The 23,822-nt window shown below is 35.5% G+C and overlaps 1 protein-coding gene across 2 annotated transcripts in view; it reads left to right on the top strand.

The window, feature by feature from the left end:
• The window catches only part of LOC129216940 (WD repeat-containing protein 37-like), a 171,540-nt gene that overhangs the window by 114,069 nt on the left and 33,649 nt on the right, over positions 1-23,822 (top strand). For both annotated transcript variants that reach the window (XM_054851159.1, XM_054851158.1), the window contains exon 3: positions 18,329-18,463. In XM_054851159.1, coding sequence (XP_054707134.1) covers positions 18,329-18,463 — 135 coding nt within the window. The remainder of the gene's footprint in view (positions 1-18,328; positions 18,464-23,822) is intronic.

Raw genomic sequence — 23,822 nt, 5'->3', positions numbered from 1 at the left:
TCTGTTACTGATGCCATCTTCTTTTAGTTTGTTCAGTGAAAAAGAGGCTTGTGATTTTTGCAGATTTGAGCTGGAACACTTTCGCAAAGCTAAGTTGCTTCTTCTTTTTAGCTTGTTCAGTGAAAAACAGACTTGTGATTGGTGCAGATTTGAGCTGGAACACTTTCGCAAAGCTAAGTTCAGCACCGATCACCCTTAGCTATTGTCCCGAAAAAAAGTAAACATTGTTAAAAGTCAAATTTTATCTTATCAGAGCCACACTATATCACGTACGTACATGAAAATAGAGTGAGAGAGAACCTTTGAATATATATATATATATAAAATATAATCGTTCTGAAAGCAACTGCCATTGATTGCTATTTTGACAAATATTGTGTTCAAAAGTTATGGAAAGTATGCGCTTATTGACAATAAGTATAAACTAAAAATGCACGACTTGATTACAGCACATACTAATTTAGATTATTACTTAACGATTCAGCAGTTAATTAAAAATATTTTTGGTTTCATCATTCGATTGGCAAATATGAACGCATTCAGCCATAGCGAATATTCGGTGTGACTAATACCGAATCAAACATTTCGATGCATATGTAAAACTTCTCGTATTTTTATGACTGGTAATGCTGTATTTAATAATTTCGTGGATTCATTGTCATTCATTAAAACATTTTCTCAAAAGAGAATGCAAATTGAAATCTTGAAAGTTATGTTTCAAGGTTCAACTATGTACTTATCCTATCCTAATGCAAAAAAGATGGACCAAAAAATTTTGACCACTTATGCGGAGTGACTACTTATGTGGCGTCGGAAATAAGGAAGGAAAAAAAAAACTTCTCACAATACTTTCATGAATAGCTGTAGAATTCAGTGAGAAAAACCAAAAGCTTATATAATCCATGTCTATAAATTAGTGGAAACTTTAAAAAGAAGGAAAAAACACTTATTATAGTTACCTAGTTTTATTTTCTTTTACTTATACATTACTTAATCATAATAACTCATTTTTATGTACTTGCTGTTCATTAAACCACTCCATCAGTGTTGACTGATGAAGTTGTTGCTTACTGAAAATAAATCTGTCTTCTAACGTGCTTCAAGATTTAAATTCCGCTTCTGTTGTACCTGTAATGAATGTTAAATACTGACAAACGTTCTCCAGGTATTAAATTTTGTCTGTCCTACTGGATGGAGTTTGATTCATATGATTGGTACTAGACAGAGTCGCAGCAAGAAGTATGCTTTGAATGACCAGAAGTGAGAAGCGAGATTTCAAGGAAAAATGACTATTACACAGCATTTCAACTAAGTCTAATGCTATTTTCTAAGATCCGATAAGAAAAGAGAATTTTAGAAAACAATTTTTGAGTGACTAGTTAACCGGGGTAAAATTAAATTTGGTGACAGTAAAAAAGGATCATTTTACATTACTGTGAATGAGACCTTGTCGGGACCAAAGGAAAATGACGACTTAAGCGGAGTGACCACTTAAACGGTTGACTACTTATTGAGGTTTTACTGTAGTCTGTTTTTTGCTACTATGTATACATTTCAAACGTTCCCGCGTTGCTATGGCGGTAAATTTATTCTGGAAAATTGCTTGGATTTAGACAATAACATAGCTCATCGAGAAAAGGCTGGAGTGCTTTTGATTGCGAAAACAAAAATTGAAGGTTGCTTGTCCTTTTGTGTTTTGAAATAGAATTGGAAATCAGCTTTGAAAACAATATCTACTTTGCATTTATGAAAGTTTTAGAATCATGCCATCCTGTTCGTGGTATTCTTCAAAATGGATTTTTTCTGTCACAATATTTCCGAACGCAATTCTGCTTCGATTTATTTTTGCTGATGATGTTTATGTTGTTCTGTTTTGTAGCATCTAATCAGAGAGCTACGCGAATGGTGAAATGATAGAAAGAAAATCAAATAAATAGCAACTGAAAGAATATATTGGAGCATATTTTTGACGCATAAATCATTTGCCCTTGTCCATCCCTGTATGGAAATATAAGGTCTTAAAATCGGCGCTATTTTAAGTCGCCAAATTTAGCGAGAAAAGGAAGGTTCTGGAAACGGTGGTCAGAATGTCGATATCTTTGAATCTTTGAATGTAAATGAAGCTACAGCAACTGTGTTTAAGTGTCCGTCTGTAGCTACATTTGGACCACATTTAGAAAAAAAGCAAAAAAAGAAGCTCAACTTTACGACCTTATATTTCGATAATGGGGAACGAGGGCAAGTGATTATGAGTCAAAAAACATGTTTCCTCGTGATCTTTCAATTGCTACTTATTTGTTTTTTTTTCCCCCATCATTACACTAACGCATGGGTTTCTGATAAGTAGAAAAGCAGTGCATTGAGTAAAATATTTTTTTTTAAATGTATATTTTTTAAGTGGGGGGAGAGGGGGTGCAGATTAATTATAATAACAAGATAATTTATTTTTAATTTTGACTATTACACTACCAACAACAAGATTCAGATTTGAGTGACCCTTCAGATGTCGGGTATATTTACTCCAGTTGTCAGTAAATGAACTCTGTAAAAGTTGTTTCTTTGCAAGCGCAGTATCAATGCAAGATAAACAACATGTCCTCGTAGCACTGCTTTTTGATCAGTTTCTCGGGCTATAATGGCCAATTAAAATGAGTTATAAAAATAAAATTAATGAAAAACGGGGGAAGGTGTTTCGTATTAAGGAAATCAATATAAATTTATATTTTCTTTCATATCATTACTTCTCTAAATCTTTCACGATATCAAATGATCAAGTGTGGTTTCCCTCACAAACAAATATTATATTTTAAAAATTTTATTACTTTTTTAAAGTTTCACAAACAGTAGCAAAAAATGCAAATTATTTTAAACGTGATAAGATTGTGTATGCATTTTATTGTTAAACTAGTGTTACCCGAACGGCTTTGCCCGTAATAGAAAAATTAAAAGGTCTTTTGGTTCGCCTGTATAATTACAAATAATGTATGGTGAATTTTCTTACCAATTGGCTTGTACCCATGTTACGGTTCCACGTTATGATAATTTCGTAATTTACTCGTCCATCTTATGAAAAGTTTGTTCTTAAAATTAGAATAGAAAAAGAACCACATCGAATTTTCGAAAAATCGCTTCGAGGTGCATACCCCCATGCTACAAACTAACTTTGTGCCGAATTTCATGAAAATCGGCCGAACGGTCTAGGCGCTATGCGCGTCACAGAGATCCTGACAGGCAGACAGAGAGACTTTACGCTTTATTATTAGTAAAGATTAATTCTTAAAGTAAATGTAAGGAAATTTTCGAACGGAACCTTTCCACTGTTTCCTTCTACGAAAACCTTGTTCGACTTCTTAAAGGAGAGCAGATTTATTTATCTTTCAGACAAACATTTAATTAGTTGTAAGCAACAGTTCATTAATGGTGGTGTTAATTTTAAATTTAGGTACTAGTGCGAAGATAATCTCGGCTTATTATGAGAGATTTACTACCGCCAACTACTTTATGGCTATCGCAGACTGATGATCCCAAGCAAGCAAGTGTGACACCTTAGAGTAGGAATTAGTAAATGGAGGGAGCAAGTTCAATCATTGGCTTACCAAAAGCTCAGGCGAGGATGCCAAGTCATGTGACTCAACAAAAATGAATGGCTGACATGTTTTGCGTGAAACTGGCGAAAGAAATCAGATTTCTTCTAATGCGTTGCTTTAAAATCTACCAGGTGACTTGGGATCTTTGTTTCAAGTATGAAAGTCTTCACTCCCTCCATTTTATTGAGCAATCACGATTGCTTATTGTTCTCACTTGACTGTTTTGATGTCCTTTGATTTTATTTTCCCACCGCCACCCTCTGCAGCATCACCGTCGACCGGGTCCTCACGATGCTGCTCCTATAGCGAAAGCCGTCTCCAGGTTGCATCCATGTCCTACACACACGCGAATACATACACAACTACGCACACACAAACACATACACACACACATACACGCATATATACAGACACCTACACATACACACACAAAAACATACACACATGCATACAGACACCTACACACACAAAAACATACACACACATACACACAATTACCCACACATTCATGCCTGCACACAGACACAAACACATATGCCTACACACACATACACATACCCCCCACACACACATTCATACACACAACTACCCACACACTTATGCCAGTACACAGACACAAACACACATGCCTACACACACACACACATACCCCCCAAAACATACACACACACAAAAACATACACTCATGCATACAGACACCTACACACACAAAAACATACACACACATACACACAACTACCCACACATTCATGCCTGCACACAGACACAAACACATATGCCTACACACACATACACATACCCCCCACACACACATTCATACACACAACTACCCACACACTTATGCCAGTACACAGACACAAACACACATGCCTACACACACATACACATACCCCCTACACACAAACACACATACCCTACACACATAAACACACACGCCTACATACACACACACTCGTGATTGCGAAAAACATAATTTGAATTCAAGATGTCAAAATTCAAATTAATTTTTCTTTTTTTTCTTCTTAATAGGTGACTGAATGCTTCAATCAGCTGTTCGGTATTTGCTTGAAAAGCTATCTGATCTCCGGCTGAAGAGCATAACGTACAGCTTTATACCCTCACTTTACGAGATGGAGCCGCTCCATCTTTGCCGACCCTTCGCTATAGTATGCTAAATTAAATTTAGTTGTTGATAGTGAAGATAATCTCAGCTTATATGATAAGTTCCAGCTCTCTGTTTTATGGCTATTCTAGACTGTAATATTAACGAAGGTTAAAGAGCTCTGGATGCCTTAGCGAGGTGTTTGGTATTTGCTTGTGAACAGACATTCAATTTTCCGCTTTCGGTGCCGGTGCTCAGAATAACTTGGCTGTGAGTTTGACTATTTAATTGTTAATTTCCTGGAAATAAAGTACATTGTTAGCTTTTAATATACAGTAAAACCTGTGAAGTTGACCACCTTTGTAAGTTAACCACCTGTCTAAGTTGACCGTTTTTTTTTTTCAGGCACGGAATTAGCCCTTATCATATAAATCAACCTCTGTAAGTTGACCACCTGTTTAAGTTGACCACTAAAGTAGTGCACCGGGAGTGGTCAACTTACACAGGTTTCACTACTTCCTCTGTCTTGAGCATAGAGTAAGGGCATTAACATAAAGATGGCACAAACATTAACACAAAGATTCCGAAATTGAAGCCGCAAGTTGGCTGATGAGATTCTTAGCTTTGTGCTAAAGAGCTTGGGATACATTGATTCAAAACATTGCATTATTCTGCCGTGTTGTTCTGCAGTATCTGCAGAAATGAGTTTTCGGGATAATTTGAAGAATCGCGTTTTAGATTCTACACTAGCAATAGGAAAATGTGAGAATTAGACGTTTTTTTTCGCGCTTTTTTTTCCAACAGAAACCAAATAAGCAAGCTTGTACAATAAAGCTAACGAACAATAGATGACAAAAATGGAAAAAAATTTTTGCATCATTGCAAAACGCAACCATCAAAGCTAGAGATGCCAAGCTTAGACATCTGGTATCAAGCCTCAATGGATGGTGCGTGGCGTATCCTTCCCCTTGTCACAAACACGCACTCCCCCCTCCCCTCCCCTTAGAGCGTGACATCCTTTATAGACGGCCCTTAATAGTAATAATGAAGTTAATTGTTAATAGGGTTTCAAAAATAATTTCATGGTTGAATGTAAGCAAGCATCTGAATCAAGCATTTGAAAACTTTCAAATGATATTGGTTTTCGAGAATTTCTTTGATTTTCGTCCTTTATCAGTTTAAAATCGTTAAAAAAAAATATCACTTTATCATCAAGTTCTCGTTATATGCCTAGATTCCATCGGACACGAAAATTGGAAGAAATATTTTACACGCAGGCCAAATCATTACTCGAGCCACGCAATTATCTGGGCCGGGGATCACGGAAAGGAATAAATCACACAATCGAGAAATAAATAAGAGTGGAACCGAAAAGAAAGGGGGGAAAGTTCGAATGTGATACAGATGAGCAGGCGGCAATTGTTTTTCGAGAATGAATCCAAGTTCGGAGAGGAAGTTCTTTGTTCTGGGATCACTCCCCTTAATTGGCTCCGTTGCCTGCTGATGAAAAGGAGTTGGCAGGAAGGGACAGCGTTTAATCATCAACAGCGGAGATTATTATGAAGTGTGGAAAGAAATTGGCACTCTCGTACAATCAATCGCCGAGCGCGGAAAATAATTTCAAAAGTTAGATAGAATTTGTCGCCGATAAGTATGTGTTTCGTACGAAGCCAGGGGATGTTCTCAGTCATCAGTGAAGAACTCAAGGAAATCGAAATGCCTTTAAACTGCTTAAATTTAATCCATGGTATTTTTAATTGTATTCTTTGTAGATTCCATGGCAGATCTGCTGGAATCACAGAAGTGTTATGTACTACCTCAAAATTATACCTTTAAATTACCATCAATACCTTTAAAATACCATCAATATTATACCTTTCTTACCAAGAAAGTGTCTTTCTTGGGATAATGGGACCAAAACTGAACAGCAACAGCATTTTCCAAATGAGGTCTTTCCAAACTTCTGTGCAAGTATACTAGTTCAGTTTTTGTGACTATGTTAAAAAAAAACCCTCTGAAATCGCGTATTTCCGCATGTTAGTAGTTGAAGTTCATTTGTGTTTCGTTAAAATGGATTTGTTTATATATATATATATATATATATATATATATATATATATATATATATATATATATATATATATATATATATATATGCTTGTTTCTTAAACTTTTTCTGTCAATTTCATCTCAATTATTTGCGTAAAATTTTAACATCAGTCCTTTCAAAACAGTTTTTTTGGGGAGAGATGATCCTTAAAAATGAAAGAAACCGGCACATTTTCACAATCGTGCCCCCCCCCCCTCCTCCCTTCTTCAGATACGGATGCTAGTTGTAGATAGATGCTACCTGATTACAAGCTGGTATCTCTTCGTATTTCCTGCAAGGAAACATATTTTTGCGGCTTCTTTTTTTACAAAATTCACAGCATACCATTAATAAGCATACTTGCTGTTTCCGGTAAAAAGTTAGCTGTTACAGCACAATAACACATTTCTACTTAAAACTAGGAGGCTAATGTCGTCCCCTATTCGCAGTCGGATTTTTTAAAAATTTGGTATGCGACCTCATATCTGGTTCCAATCCGATATTTTAGATCAGATTAATTAATTAACCCGTTAGTTTATTCCGGTTTTAAGCAACATTTTCACGTACATTCTCAAAAAATTAGGGGGAAATTTCTCATACATATTATTATATATCAATAGAAAGCCCAGGTTTTATCCATGAGATGGAATTTATTCGAAATTTCCGAGATAATTAGAACGTAAATTATTAGTTTTTAACTGATTTTGAGCTAAAATGCTGGAGAATCTTCAATTAAAAACAGCTGTCATTGTTGAACAAAACATTTATTCTACGTCATGACTTTTCATCAATTTGCATGGCTGCTGGGACGTAATATAGTAAGAAATATTATTCTGTTATATGTAAACTTTTTCTTTGTTCGTAGCTTAAAATAATTTTCAAGTTGAAATTTCTTTAGGCTCGTTGAGCACTTTTGAGGTGGGAAAAAAAACCATCCATTTCACGACACCGAAAAGCCGTCGCCTCACCAACACCGGAACACAGCGCATGAGCGGCTTCTCTCTGCTCCTTTATGTGCGATTTTTTCGTTAAGATTACGAGGCTCAGTGGCACGATCAGCAGTCTCAGGAATCGAACAAGTTGCCCATCGTGAGGTCGGTCCTCACCCTCATATAATATTTCTGAGGTGAAAACTTCTTTAGGCGCTGGGTATTTTTTGAGATGAGAAAAAACAATGTTTCTGATATCGGTGAGACATACATTGTGTTTGCCGTTGCCACTCTGAAAATGGACAGTTAATTGTTATGGTTGCGGTTTATATTTCACCGGATTAGTCTTCAAGCGCAATACGAGAATTTCTGAATGAAATTTAATTTATTTATTCTGAAGACGCTTTTTTATTTCTTCAAGATAAAATTGGGAAGAGCTTTGATGATTTGTCAATGATTTTGAGTGGGGATTTCAACATCGACTTTGCAAATGTTAACAATCTACCATTAATTGAATTTTTAAATGGAGAATTCAATTTAACGATGTTCGATGATTGCAATCTTAGCACAACGAGATATAAAAGTGCAGTTGATGCAGTCTTTGAACGATATTTAAACAGATTCGAATCAAAGTTTTTATTTCCGATTTTGGTTACCATTAACATATAGTATCAGTTTTTATAATAATGATGATGATCGTGGCGTATAAAAATCATGATATTGAATATGAATTATGTATATAAATTTGAAAAATAAAAAAATTGGAATTTTTTTATTTAAATCATATTTTTTTTTAATTTAAATCTTTCTTTTCTTGCTTTCTTTTTTTTTTTTTTGAAATGAACCTCGAATCTGGCATGCCTCAAAATTCGAATTTTCTGGCATGCTGGTGAATCTCACGGCATATCGGCTTTTCCGACAAATCAGCTAAAAGGGTTAATGCAGTAAATTGATTGCGTAGAAAGTTCAGCATGTGCATTGTTTGTTATTTTTATGCATGGAAAACTGAATAACACCAACTAAGAATTTATTTTCTAATATTTCCTATATTTGCATCAATATTTACTTCATAAACGAACAGAAACAGACCAACTAAAATGTATATAATTGACGCTCGCATTGCTAATCAACTAGACTGTAGCTGATATTTTAAAACTACAATTAGTTTAAAATGAAAATTAAACACACAACACACGCGCGCGCGTACAAACATACCAAATATTTCTTTTGTATTATTAAGTTTTCACTTCTGTCGGCAGTCAGATGACTACCCCCCCCCCTTTTTTTTAACCCTTTGATTTAATACTGACAACAATAAAAGTTTTTTTCCCCCAGTAAATTTTTGAAGGCTTAAAGTACTGAAACTGGGAGTGTTGTCTGTTTTAATGTGCTATGAAGTCAAATGAGGCAATGAGAAGTAAAGGGGCGTAAATGCCAAAATTGAACTAGTATGTTGTGGCCATCACGAAACTTTCTTCTATATTTTTCCTTTTTCTGATCCCTCCTCATGCTTGACGAGGAAGCAATATTCCTAACAAAAACAAAATTACACATGCAAAAACTTGACGACCATCCCAATGTCTGAATTATTGTAAAAACAAAACAAAGAGCGAAAATTGAAAGTTACTTTAAAAGCCTTACTTCAATTAATTACAAATATTTTATTTATTAACAAACATAAGATGGCAACAGTTAAAAAATTTAAATCATTGAGATAATATTTCCGATCATTTCCATACAATTAAAATCACGAGAAATACGCAGACGACAATCTATTACGATTTATCTTTCTTATTGTTGCATTAATAAAACTATTTTTATTCGCAAAAAAAAAAAAAAAAATCAACACCTCTTGGAGCGATTGGAGTCAAAATTGAACCAAAGCCTGTTTACGTATGGATTCACATATATTCCAAATTTCAACCAGAACGTAGCATTACTTCTTGAGATAGGGCACTCACAATGGAAAAAAAGAACGGGCGATTGCGCTACCCCCCTTTTAGCTGTTGACACCAAAATATAATCAGCTCTTATACCCACTAAGGGCTACTTGTCAAAAAATTTTTGTTTGATTCCATTCGTTATTTCTTGAGATACAGCAGTCACAATTGACGATAAAAAACGTTCTATAACTCAATCCCCGTTTGAGCTATTGACACCAAAATTGAATCAGCACCTGCTCCTGTTAGGGGCAACATATGGACCAAATTTTGTTTGATTCCGCCAGTTACTTCCTGAGGAATAGCAAGCACGCGTAACTCAAAAAACGTCCCATTGCTCCACCCCCCCTTGGAGTAATTCGCGCCAAAAACTAATGGGCACAAGTTCACATAGGGGCACATATGTGTACCAAATTTCGGTCAATTTCATGCGGTAGTTTTTGCTGTAGAGCGGCCACAAAAAACTGGTCACACACAGACGTGACACACACACATACACACATACATACACACACACATACATACACACACACACAGACAGACAGACATTTTCCAAAAATAGTCGAAATGGACTCAGCACACCTCAAAACGTTCGAATCCGTCAAAATTCGAAATTCGAAAATTTGCACGAATCCAATACTTTCTTCTATATATTAGATATAGAAGAAAGTAAAAATTAGAGAGATAACCAGTATAAATGGTAGGTGAACCTCTCCTCTGTTTTGGGACAATAGATAGCACAAGTAGTCCTAGTCAATACGGCTATTCAGCATAATTTAGAAAAACTTTTCAATTAAATCTAGGATCGGAACTTTAAACGCGTTTGAAAATGTTCACTAACAGCTATTTGTTTCTCACTCTCAAATGATGTTATCTCCATTAATGACATTGTTATGCTATACATCATTGTGCACCTGTGCCCCTGACATTTTGAAAACCATCCTTGAAGGAAGCTCTCCTGAAACTAATAAAATTCTTATATGATGTATGCGTTTATGTGGGACCACACCCGCACATACAATGCATAAATATGTAAAATACGAGAGATAATCGTCGAAAAATCTAAAAATTAGGCTAAATGGTTGAATTGTATCTTGTTTGATCGATTTTAACATGGAATTGATTTTTCTAACAATCAGGTTGCATGTCTATTATTACTTGTAAGGTTACTTTAACTATTTTCTATGCTATTCATTTACGAATAAGAATATTTTATTACTCGCATTTGAATAACGAATGTTCGATTAGAAACTGCAAAATGAATTAATGGATTGAATCGTTATGGTGTCATGTAATAGATGTCATAAAAAGGGGCTGGTCCCGTTTTTGAGTGTTTGATGCTCTAAATCTGGTTTGTCCTTGGTTCTTCTTAACGTGGCTTATGACCTCAGTGCTTCTAATCGACATTTGAGTAAAGTATTTTAGATGTTGCGAAGACGATGGCGGTGTTTTTAGAAATCAGTTCTTTTTTTCTTTATTATCGGAAACAGTCACATTGATGTCATTCTGGTGAAGTGAATACACTATCTCGTGTTTTGTAAATCGGAAAATGTGTTCATCTGTTTTTATTTATTTATCATTATTTTCTTTTCTGAATCTGTAGTCTATAAACTCAATTTCGGCTACTTTAGTTCGGAACTTTTTTTTTTTCTTGAAAGAAAAACAAAACCTATCACTAATTGTTACAGGTTAAAATATTCCTCCGCAAACCTCAATAAAGATCTTCAGGGATAGGAAGTTCAATTTGTGTACCAGTTAAATTGCAGTTCATTATTTTCAGGTATCCAGTGTGCCACTTGGCAGGGTCAACAAGAGGCCACGTCAGCCTAGTTAGAAACTAGTTGTATGTCCTTTTTTTTTTCGGAAAAAAAAAAAAAAAATCCACACTTAACGGTAATATTAGGATTGTCAATATTAGAACAAAACGTCAGTTTTAACTGACGCCTGCTTCTTAAGTTCGGCAAATACTATTCTTCGCAGCTCATTATTAGCTCCCTTTCTGAGATTGTACTAGACTCGTATAATTTTTTGGTACAGATGTGATATACCCCCCCCCCTTTGGCGAGAATAGAATTTTTAGCTCATTTCGAAAATCGCCAATGTTGGCGATAAAACTTTTTCCGGTAGCTCTAGTAACCCTGCAGAATATACCTGGGAAGTACAGATGTGAACTAATTCTTTTCGCACGTGTGTCCGTGGAGGTAGGTGCACATATGTTCCGCTCTTAGGGGGATTTTAATTTGAAGTATTTTTACTTACTTGTGCTTTACTTACTTTATAGTGCACTTACTTTTTAAGTATTGTGTTCTTAGATAGTTAGTTTTTGATATCTTTGTTACATATATTGCGATGTTTATTGTTGTTTTATGTTCTTTTAATGATTGTCTTCTTAATGTATTTGTTGCTCAGTCCTACTCTTAAAAATGCTGAATTTTATTAATAAATCTGCACAATAATGGTGCATATTTCACACTTAAAACTGTGTCATTATTGTACACTGATCGGAAGGAGCCACCCTTGGGTGTCTCCATGAAAATATACATAACTGTGACCATACTCCGACTGTAATATATATTAACAGTCGGAGGGATAACGGACCGAGCGGAGCGAGGTCCTGGCGAGCCAGAGGTCTCATAGTACTTTCGTAATGAGACCGAGGCAGGACCGAGGGCTCGTATCCCGGAGAAATGATGAAAAAAAAAATAATGCATTAATTTCGACTTGTAATTAATACAATAATTTATTTCATTGCATTTTAATATGTTTACAAAAAACTCCGGCCCTGTACATTTTTGAAGCATATATTCGTGATGTTTTTTGTTGTGCTTTTATGTTGTTTTTATATATATTGTGTTCTGAAGTGCTTTGATCATGTTTTTTATCTGATTTTTTCCTGTTGGCGCTTAAAAAGCATCGCTAAGAACGATGTATGACATATGTCGTCATACATCGTTTTCTTGGCGACGCTTTCTTGGCGCCAACAGGAAAAAGTCGCCAAGGGTGGGGTATATCACATCAGTTCCAATTTTTTATAATTTGGGTTGCCTATTATTTTGAAAGTGGGGCATATTAAAGGACATATTCAAATTCTCAGTTTCATAAATGAAGAGCAAAACTTTCATCTTCCACTTGTTGGAATTATATTTTTTAGTGAGGGGGCAGGGGTCTAAATAGTATTTACGGAGGCAAAGAGTGTACTAGGCAACTCTCTATAACTTGAATATTCCTTTGTCTCAAAGTTTTCACGCCTCATCCACACTCTTGCACGAGACCCCGAGACAATGCGAGATCGAGAATAGGGAGGTAGAGCTCTTTGGGGCTCGGCGCGTGATGCCTCACCTCGTCATTGTCTCGCCTCGTGGTGGCTCCGTTTTCTGGTGGGGTAAACACACACGAGTCAAAGGAATATCCCGCGCCACATTGGCGCCACCATCTGTTTGCGCGGAATTTGCTTTGTTTTCGTTTTTAGCAAGCATGGCTCATTTCTTCGTTCTTCGCTGCTCGTTACGTTATGGATGGTAATATTTAATATTGTATGGGCAAGTTGCTTATTATTTTCTGCTTTTTATTTAATTTTATAATTAACTATGAAATGCTAGTGTTGTTTCATTTTAGTACATTTATGTGAAATATTTAAGGTTACAAAACACCAAAAGTATTAAGAATTCTTAATCAGACTTTATAATTATTTGTAAAACTTAATTCTCAGGTTTTAGCTTAATTTCCCCTATATTTTTAATAATTCGCATGCACTTGAAACAGCATTTGTAAAACGAGTTAATTCAGTTCAACTGCTTGAAAAAAAATGTTTTTGACAGTACTCATAAAATTCATAAGATTTTTGGCTGATTTACATAATGCTATGTACAGTGGCTCCCAAAAGTCTTCGTACACCTTGAAATTTTGTAGTAAAACTAAAATAACGAGAAACTGAATTCGAATATGAAGTCCAATTTTTTTTCACATCATTCCTATGCCATTCTAAATAAAACTCAGTAGTTTTTTTAAAAATATTTCCTGATTTTATTTTTGAAATTTGTCAAAAAACGAAGAGACATAGAAATAACACGCCACAAAAGTCATCGTACACTGAAGTTTTTCGAATAAATTCATGATTAAAATGATTGTCTGGCGTTTTTTATTTTATTTTTTCATTGTGGTGACACTTAAAAAGTCGTTTGGCATTACTTTTTTGCTCGTTTACTCCAAAATATTCTATGTTTTATTAAAAATGGCTCGCATTCGTAAAGAAACAACTAACTACATTCGAAAGTTGATTATTTTTCATTATTTTCGTGGTAAATCACTTCGAAAAATCTCCAAATTAGTTGATATATCCCCTTCTACAGTTCAGTATGTGATAAAACGCTTTAAAGAAGAAAAACGGATTGAAAGCAAGGTAAGAAAAGGTCGACCAGCGAAGCTAACTAAACGTGATCAGAGGTTTATTATTAGAAAATGTGTGAAAAACCCACGTTTGAGTGCTGCAAAAGTTTCTGCAGAATTTAGTGAAAGATATTCGATTGCAATTTCACCTGAAATTGTTCGCCGAGTTCTCAGAGCAGCTGGGTTAAACGGGCGCTCTGCCCGCAAGAAATTTTTTGTTAATGTGATAAACAGAAAGCTTAGACTTTCCTTTGCAAAATTAATGAGAAATAAACCCGAAATGTATTGGAGAAATGTATTATTTGCAGATGAAAGCAAGTTTAACATTTTTGGTTCAGATGGGCGTATAATTGTATGGAGAAGAAAAAATGAGGAACTTAATTCCAAGAACCTAGTTGGAACACTTAAGCATGGTGGTGGAGGTGTTTTAGTGTGGGGGTGCATGTCATCATCAGGACTTGGAAATTTGGTATTTATTGATGGAATCATGAATCATCATGATTATTTAAATATTTTAAAAGATAATTTAAAAATTTCAGCTCAAAATTTGGGTATTGGAAACAACTTTGTTTTCTACCAAGACAACGATCCTAAGCACACGGCCTACAACGTTCGCTCCTGGTGTCTCTATAATTGCCCACAAGTTTTGAAGACACCTCCCCAATCACCAGATTTGAACCCTCTAGAACATATTTGGAGGGAACTAGAGGTTAGAGTACGAAAACATGACATCAGAACGAAAAGTGAACTAAAAACGGTTATGATGGATGAGTGGATGAACATTGACTCAGAAATAACAAAAAAACTAGTGAAATCTATTCCTAGAAGATTAAAAGCTGTTATGAATGCTAAAGGATATCCTACTAAATATTAATTTAATAAAAAATTACATTATTTACCAATTTGTAGACATTTTTTCAAAGTGTACGAAGACTTTTGTGACATAAAATTTCTCGTACTTTTTGATTATTGATTTTTTAAAAATTAAGTTTTATTAAATTTTTAAAAATTTTCACGTAGTTTTGTTAAAAATAGATCATAGATCTTGTAATTAAATACTCATTCCAAAATATTAATTCTAACCAATAGATAGGGGCCTATTTCATTGAAAGTCGTAGGTGTACGAAGACTTTTGGGAGCCACTGTATGCATCAGGGATGTGGAGTCAGAGTCAGACTGATTTTGAGGTAAAAGGAGTCGTAGTCGTCAGAAAACACGCTGACCCGACTCGGGGCTTCTTTTTTATTTTCTTTAATTTTTAGACTCTCCTTGCATTAAAAAAAACCGGACTACCAATTGGTTCGATTACATATGTATCTATTACATATGCCTACTAATGAGAAAATAATTGTCATTGGCAACCAGTTGGCTTGATTGTTAATCAAACTTTCTGTAATACAGTGAAACCTCTTTGAGCAGCCACCTGTCTTAAGCGGCCACCCCTCTTAATGGCCAAGTTTTTGCGGCACGCATTTTTTAGCCTATAGGCTTAATGTTAAAAACACCCCTAGCAACAGCCACTCAACCCTTCTGAACGGCCGCCAAGTGGATGCCTCCATTCCATTTTTCAGGAAAATCTGTTCATATTCCATTTCTAATTGATAGCCTTTCAGTTCAAGGAGAAATTTTGGAGTAAAAATGTCACTCACGCTTATTTTATTAGATGGTCTGTGATCTGGGTTGGAGTAAACTACACTGCCAAAGATCATTTTCATGAATCTCGATCAACGTATTCATATGAGCATAGAAAATCGGAGAGAGAATTTATAGAGTAAGATTTCGAATTTTTTCCAGTACGAAACAGCAGTGAATTGTATTCAGTAAGTTACGTCCGATAGCCAGGGCTAAGGCAGAAATACATAAAATACACCGCCAGCTCAGTCAACTCCAGCCGAGGACTGCAGTTTCGTGCTTATTTACACTCATCAGCCCGGCATAGGAAGTGATTGAGCTGGAAATGAAAAACCTCTTAAGGAAGCCAAGAGGGCCAAACAAACTGGTAGCTAATGTAGAATTAGCACTGACCAGACGAGTGACCGAAGCAATGGTTCGGTTCAACTCCAAGATTGAAGGCAAGGCATGGTAATTTCAGTAAGTTACCGCCCTATAGCCAGGGCTAAGGCAGAAATACAGGAAATACACCGCCAGCTCAGTCGATTCCAGCCGAGGACTGCAGTTTCGTGCTTATTAGCATTCATCAGCTTGGCATAGGAAGTGACTGAGTTGGAGGTGGAAAACCTCTTAAGGAAGCCAAGAGTGCCAAACAAACTAGTAGCTAATATATAATTAGCACTGTCCGTATGAGTGACCGAAGCAATAGTTCGGTTCAACTCGAAGATTGAAGGCAAGGCATGTAACTTACTGAATATACCATGCCTTGCCTTCAATCTTGATTTGAGCATATTGGGATGGTTTTTGAAATTTTAAAAGTTCTTTTCTGAAAGAGCATGCTTAAAAAACTAGCATCTGACCAGTTTCTAAATAATTTGACAAAGTTTAATATTTTAAAAAATTATTTTAATCTGTGCACTTTCATTTTTTATGCTTTTGCACATGGCAACACAAATGATGAAATACCATTCACTGTTCCTATTAGCGCAGAACGCAATATTTGATTCGCTTCTTTACTCATATGTAGTTGCAACGGTGTGGTTGATAGCAAGCATAGACCGCAATATTTAATTGGCTTCTGAATTATCATAACCTTTAAACGCGGTAGACAGCAAGCATAAACATTCAGCACGCCAGGGGAAATGCGCATTAGTACATCACTTGTGACGTCATAAGGACCACATCTTGTTTGAAAAATCGGACATTTAAAAAATTAATTAAAAATTAAACGTTTTGAAGATAAAAGATTTTCCTCGCTGCATTTTTTTTTTTTTTTCTCATTTAATCAACTTTGGTGACTAAGAGATGTACTTTTGACTGATGGAAATAACCTCATTATATTGGTGTGTATCTTTTATGATTTGAAAATTTAAACTGATTTTGTAGTTTGATTTATAGAGAGAAACATTGAGAACAGAGGAGAAAAAATCTAATCTTCACCGAAATTTCATTAAGTCAGTTTATAATTAAAATAAAAACTGTATAGAACTTTACTTTTTCGAAATTAAAAAAAAAAAAAACTTGAATCTGGGAAAGATTGGGAAAATGTTGACATTGCCCCTTTTTTCTTATCCGAAAAGTGCTACCCCCTCCCAAAAAAAACACCCGAGTGCTCCACTCTCATATTTTAATTTTCTGTTCAATTGCATACTACGTTTACAAATTTACCAAAGTTCAAAAAATTTTCCACCTCTTTTTTGACTTCTTGATGTGATAAATATGCACACACATTGCACAAAAGCTGCAGCTACTTCGTGGTCCATTTTGTAAACAAACGAAGTGGAGTTGACTTTGACAGTTGGAAAAGTGTGGAAATGTTGTGACGTCACCGGCTTCTTTGCGAGCAAAACACTCGTTTGAGAGTGTGTACGGCTCTCTCGTTCAGCGCTCCCCTCGCAAATCCCTCGGCCATAAAAAACCTCTTGCGCTCTTGAGGGAGAATGTGCAGCAGGCAAACTCTTGGAAAAGCTGTGGGAACTTCCATTAACTTGAAGGTCCTTGAGACTTCGAGTTATCTAGAGTTGGCTGAAATTTTATCTGTACTTGCCATTTTCTTCTTTGTCTTTTTTTTTTTTTTGTTTGTTTTTCAGAAATGGATTTTCCCGACTTTTAAAATAAACTGCTCGTAAGATCACTGCACCTTTCTTGCATTGCAGTTGCAATTTTGTTTATTAATTCACTAGAAAATCGCCCATCAAGATATGACGGGTGAAAATTGCTTCTACATTTGAATGAAGCCATTGCCTGTTTGGTGATATTTTGATAGTTGAAATTTCAACCTAACTCCAGTGGATTAACCCTAAACTCCAGTAGATGCGTGAAATATTGACCCCTTTTTCGTTTCTTCATTCCCCCGAAATAACACACTCTTGCCAATAAAACATTTAAGTTACCGGATCCAGTTCAGTCTTGTCACAATAAAGCCTTTCCCTGCATGTCAAACATTATTAAAACATGTTATCAAATTATCATGCCGTGGCGCGAGTTTCATTGCTGATGACGTCAGGACCGCTACTCGATTATTGGCTATTATATCTGTACCTTGGAGTGATACAACACTATGTCCATTTTTTTTCCAAATGGACATAGTGTTGTATCCCTCCAAGGTACAGAAATGTATATGAGGATTATGACAGGTCCATGTATCGAATGTTTTTGAATTCAAGGAACATTTTTCCTTCCAGTGAAAGAAAAGATCGAGGCTTTGAATGAACAGCTAGAACGAGAGCCGAGCAGTTCAATAGTCGACAGGCCCGACACAACAGATGGTAATGAGCATCCCACCGGTAAAATTAAAGGCAAAAGAGAATCCATTACAGGTAAGTGAAACGTTAATATTTTTTTTTGTTCCTATATTTGCAATTTCAGACGCATGTTAAGCAGACAGGACTATGTAATCCTATATTTTACTATAATGGACTTCTAGCATTTAACCCTTTGAAAAGAATTTCTTACAGAAAAATGTTTTTTATATTGAATAACTGATGAACTGTATAATCATCAGAAATTTAATTCTTGCATTTTCCCCCCTCATTTCTTTATATTTTCCCCAGTTTCTTTGAAGTTTGAAGATTTTCGCATAGAATCTTCAAGTTTTCTCCTTCACCATTACTTCTGTCACTCATAATAGATCTGTCTACATCAGGAATTCCCAAGCCTTTGTTCCATGGTCAATTTGTGTATTTTTTAAATATTTCATTGATCTCTTCCTAGGGGCCATTCTAAAAGAGGTCAGGTATGGAAATGCATTTGTGTTTGAACAGTGAACCCAATGGTAAAGTTTCAGTCAAACTGTTCTAAAAATCACGTAAATTTATCACGTAATTTCCCATTACATTTTGCAGAAGAACTTAAAATGTTTTAAGAATTATTTTCTATGAATTCCTTTTGCTATCATGTAAAATTTCATTTGAACATTTTGTGATGAGCATCTTTGCTACCGATCTCAAATAGTGCAAGTTGCAGGCACAGAAAATACGATTTACAGAAGTTTGTGAAATACATTTAATTATGTTTGAACAAGATTCTCTCCTGTGGACCCCTACTTTAAATCTCATGCACTACCAATCGACAGGAGCTTGCGTAGAGTTTCAGTAATGGGGGTTTCAGTATACTATGGAGCCTCCAAGGGATTTAGATAATCATAGGAAATGTGGGGCAGGGCAGTGGCAGTGGCGAGGTCAAAAAACTAGGTGATTGTATGAAATTGGTGGCATCCAAATTTTTTCACAAGCATCTTAAATATAGAGAGAAGATTTAGCTTCTGGTTTAAAATGGAGTCAGGGAGTCAAAGCTAGATCCTAAAAAATATGAACCTAATTGTAAGCATAATATTCCCTCAGAATTGGGGGGTTCGAGGGGGTTCCCCTCCCTCTCCGATAAATTTTTCCCAAAATTGTAGTCTTAAAAATGCATTTTAGACTGTCTTTGGTAATATTAGAGGGAAAAGGTTAAGGGACGCTTCCCCTGTCCATAGTTCGAAATTGAAACTTTTGAAATTGTCTTCCTAGAAACTGTAGCTCTCACAATGCAATTTTAAGCAATCTTTAATGATGTGGGGAGGAGAATTTCAGGGACTCTCGGTGACAGTTTTTGAAATTAATCAAAGAACAGAGACAATCAACAAAGTTTAAGACAATCTTCAATGATGTTGTTGAGATAGGGACGCTCATTCATGCTTCCAGAAATATTATCATTGATGTCATTCATAAAGATAATAAACAAAAAAGGTCCTAAAACTGATCCCTGAGGAACCCCGCTTAAAACATCACTCCATTTAGAATGATTTCCTCTCACAACTACTCTTTACTTCCTACCAGTGAGCCAACTTCTAACCCAAAGTCAAGGCCGTATCCAGAGGGGGGGCCTGACGGGCCCGCCCCCCCCCCCCCCCGAAACCCGAAATGTTTTGTACCATAAAACAAAAGAAGGTTTTTTTTCTTTTTTTTTTTAAATTCCTATTGTCAGAAAAGGAAAATTACAATTTTTTTTAATTCTTAATTTTGCTACTATTCAAAATTTATAATATTTTGAAGAAATACAGAAAAAGCAGTTCTAGTTCTCATTAGCTGCAAGGCACACTTGAAATTTAGACCTTTAATTAGGACCTCCTGCTCTCTTTCCCAATTCAATTCAGGGCAGTCCAGGGCCAAGGCAGGCCCTTTGTCAGTTCGGTAGTGACCTGTGCACTTCCTCCTCCAGAGGCGTTTACAGAAATTTTGGAGTTGTCACAAATGCTTTTTTTGGCCCCCTCCATATTGTTTACCAATATTTCAACCCTAGGTTTAAAAATATTGGGCCCCATTTAAGCTCAGGCCCGGGACAACAGGTGTCCCTTCTCCCCTCTGTGCCCTCCTCCCCCTAAAACTCTTATAAAACTTACACTGTACTGATTTTGAGCCGGGGACTCCCCAAAGGCTGGGCCCCTAGTTTCCGATTAGGCGAGTATCTTGTTACCAAGATGTGACGAATTCAGCTTCTTGATACATCCTGAGTAAAAAATGCAAAAATCACGATTCTCGCGTTTTTGTAGCACAATTTTCAAGATCATTTTTGTGACTGATATGTTTCTTGTCTTGCATTTATTTAATGCCGAATTCAGTATCATGGAAGTTCTTTTGTTGTTGCTTGTTTTTTTTTCTTACTTCTACTACATACTGTTAATACCTTAAGTATGAGAAAAAATAACACTTACTCTACTCTCTTTCATTTTCTGCACTACTTGTGATTGAAAAAAAGTCGTTTCTAAAAATATTTCGTTGCATTTATTTTTAACTTAAAACGGGTGTGTCTTACAAAGTTATAATCATTTTGTAAGACTGTGCAATCAACTTCTGAAAAATGTAAATAAAGAGTTTCAAATAATTTCAACTCTTTGAGAGTCTTTGAAACTAATTTAAGTTTTTGAAATTCCTTGAAAAGTTCTTCGATTTTGTATCTTATCAAGAAAATAAAGTATGAATTGTCCAAATGGCCAGGATATTACTCTTCCGTTCTTATTTTCTGAATGTTTACACCATTTCTTTTAAACTGTTTTGTACAATTTTCATACTGTAGGGCATTTAATGGAAAAAAATGGGGGTAGGGGAAGTGATCAAAAACAAACTTCACTAAAAGCCGATGTTAGCAGATGGCGGGGTGCTTCTCTTTTCTCCTCTCTCGTTTTTCCTCTCTATCCATTAATTTCCATGATTTGTCGAGCAAGCAATTTTTATTTTGTTTGATCTTGATTTGCAAAAGAATGTATAACTTTTAAAAGACTTTGTTTGCCTATTTTTTTTTCATATTTTTTTAGTCTCAATTACCTAATATAAGGCCTCAAAATACAGATTTTTTTTCAAAACTTTCTCGGGGGAAAAACCCCTGGACCCCCTGAAATTATGGATGTTCTGCATCCAACTTAAAGGGACACTCTCCTGTTATCCTTACCACTACAAGGTGAATAAGAAAAATAAAAAGAAATTAAAATAACAACAGTCCAAACAGTGGAATCATTAAAAATCGAGACAAAAAGTCTTCTATGTTAACATTTTTATACGTTTGGTGTGACTATATATACTATATGTGTGTGTGTGTGTTAGGGCGATGTGCTAATCCGGGCCCCTCCCAAAAAAAATTTCTGGACACGGCCTTGCCCAAAGTAAAGTTTTTCCTCCTATTCCTATGTCAGCTAGTTTTCTGAGAAGATCAGCATGTGGTACCTTTTCAAAAGTATTTTGAAAATCAATATAAACAACATCCACACATTTTTTGTTATCTAAAGAGAAGGTAACCTTGTTGTAGAAATGCAATAAATTAGTAGCACAGGATTTACCTTTCCTGAAACCATACTGCAAACTAGTCAACAGACTATTAGTCTCTAAGAAATTCATAACATTAATTTTGATCAAAGCTTAGAAAACCTTACAAACCACTGAAGTCAGACTTACAGGTCTATAATTCCCAGCATTACCTTTATACCCCTTAAAGAGTGACTTTATGTTAGCCAGCTTCCAGTCCTCTGGCATTATCTCTGAGTTATAAGAAGCATTGAAAATATTCAAAATAACATCCACTAATTCCTCTGCGCATTCAGCTAAAATTTTTGGATAAATATTATCTGGTCCCGGAGCTTTAGTTGCTTTAATCTTTTTCAAATGAAATAGAACCTCCTCCCTGGAAAATACAAAATTTTCAAGTTGCATAATAGCTTGTGTCTTGTTAGTGTCAACTGTTGAGATACAGTTATCATTAAACACACTGGAAAAAAAGTTATTTAGAACATTTGCAATATCCCTATCGTTTTGGATTAATTTTCCATACTCGTCAACCAACGGCCCTATTTGACTGTTTCGAGCTTTCCCAGAATTAGCGTAGCAAAAAACCTTTTAGAGTTCCCATCAATGTCATCTGCTAGCCTTCGCTCCAATTCCATCTGAATCTGTACCAAATACTTAAAATTTCACCTTGCCTTACCATACTGGAGCCTCTCCGCACTCTGACCAGTTTCTTTAAAACTGATGAAAAGCCGCTTGCTTATAATTTAGAGCTTCTTTAGTCTCCTGGAGAACCAAATGGGCCAAATTTTGGTACTAACACTTTTTCTCCTATATGGAACATAATCCCTAACCGTTTTAGCAAGTTTTTCCTTAAATTCTGTCCACTGATGATCTATGTCGCTATTTTCCAATCCTGACGAAAAAACTTCTTTCAAACTCTGCCTAAGTGCAACAAAATCAGTGTTTCTGAAATTGGGCACAAACCTAAAATTATCATCTTTGTAAACTTCAAATTTAATCCGTAACCTAATGCTGTTATGATCACTATCTCCAATATGATCCCCTACACACAACCCTGAACAAAACTTCCTATGTCACAAAAAACTAGATCCCAAATCCTCTCTCGTGTTCCCTGAGTTACAACTTGATCTAAGAAACAGTCACCAATTACTTTTAAAAATTCCTCTTCTTTGCCATTACCAGGATAAAAATTATTCCAATTAATACCCCGAAAATTGAAATCCTCCATTATGATAACTGATTCCTTACTGGACATGTCACTAATAATACGATACATCTGCTCATCTTGTCCCTGGTTTGAATTAGGTGGCCTATAAATGTTTCCAAAGCATAGTTTTTTGCCCTTATTGCTCATCAACTCCAGCCAAAACATATCAATATCAGTAGGTTTATCATTTATGACCAATTCGTTGCAAATTAAATTGTCCTTAACATAAAATAAAACCCCACCGCCTCTTTTGCCTACTCTATTTTTTCGGAACAAATTATACCCAGCAATATGTAGTAACTCTGCATCAAATTCGGTAGCTCATGTCTCTGCAATTCCAATAACATCCAACTTCTCATCTATAACTATGCTTTTCAATTCATCCATCTTGTTCCTAATATTGCGAGTGAAATGCTAAAGTTTTGTTATTAACGTTTTAAATATTAGTTGGAACCTCTTAATATTTGGTACAGTATTTATTTAGTAAATAATAAGCTTCTTTGCATTTTAAATACTGTGTACAATTAGTTAAGTACGTTTAAGGCAAAGGGAAAAAGTTTATTTCATTTACTTACTCAATCATTTACTAAATCACTTGCATATTTATTTATTAATTAATTAATTTACATTAACTTTACTTTTCTGTTTCTTGCATTTCCTTTTGCTTTTCCTAGAGCTGCTATATATACACGT

Source organism: Uloborus diversus, chromosome 2 (assembly GCF_026930045.1).
Source record: "Uloborus diversus isolate 005 chromosome 2, Udiv.v.3.1, whole genome shotgun sequence".
Taxonomy (NCBI): domain Eukaryota; kingdom Metazoa; phylum Arthropoda; class Arachnida; order Araneae; family Uloboridae; genus Uloborus; species Uloborus diversus.
This window is presented reverse-complemented; position numbering and strand designations above follow the sequence as displayed.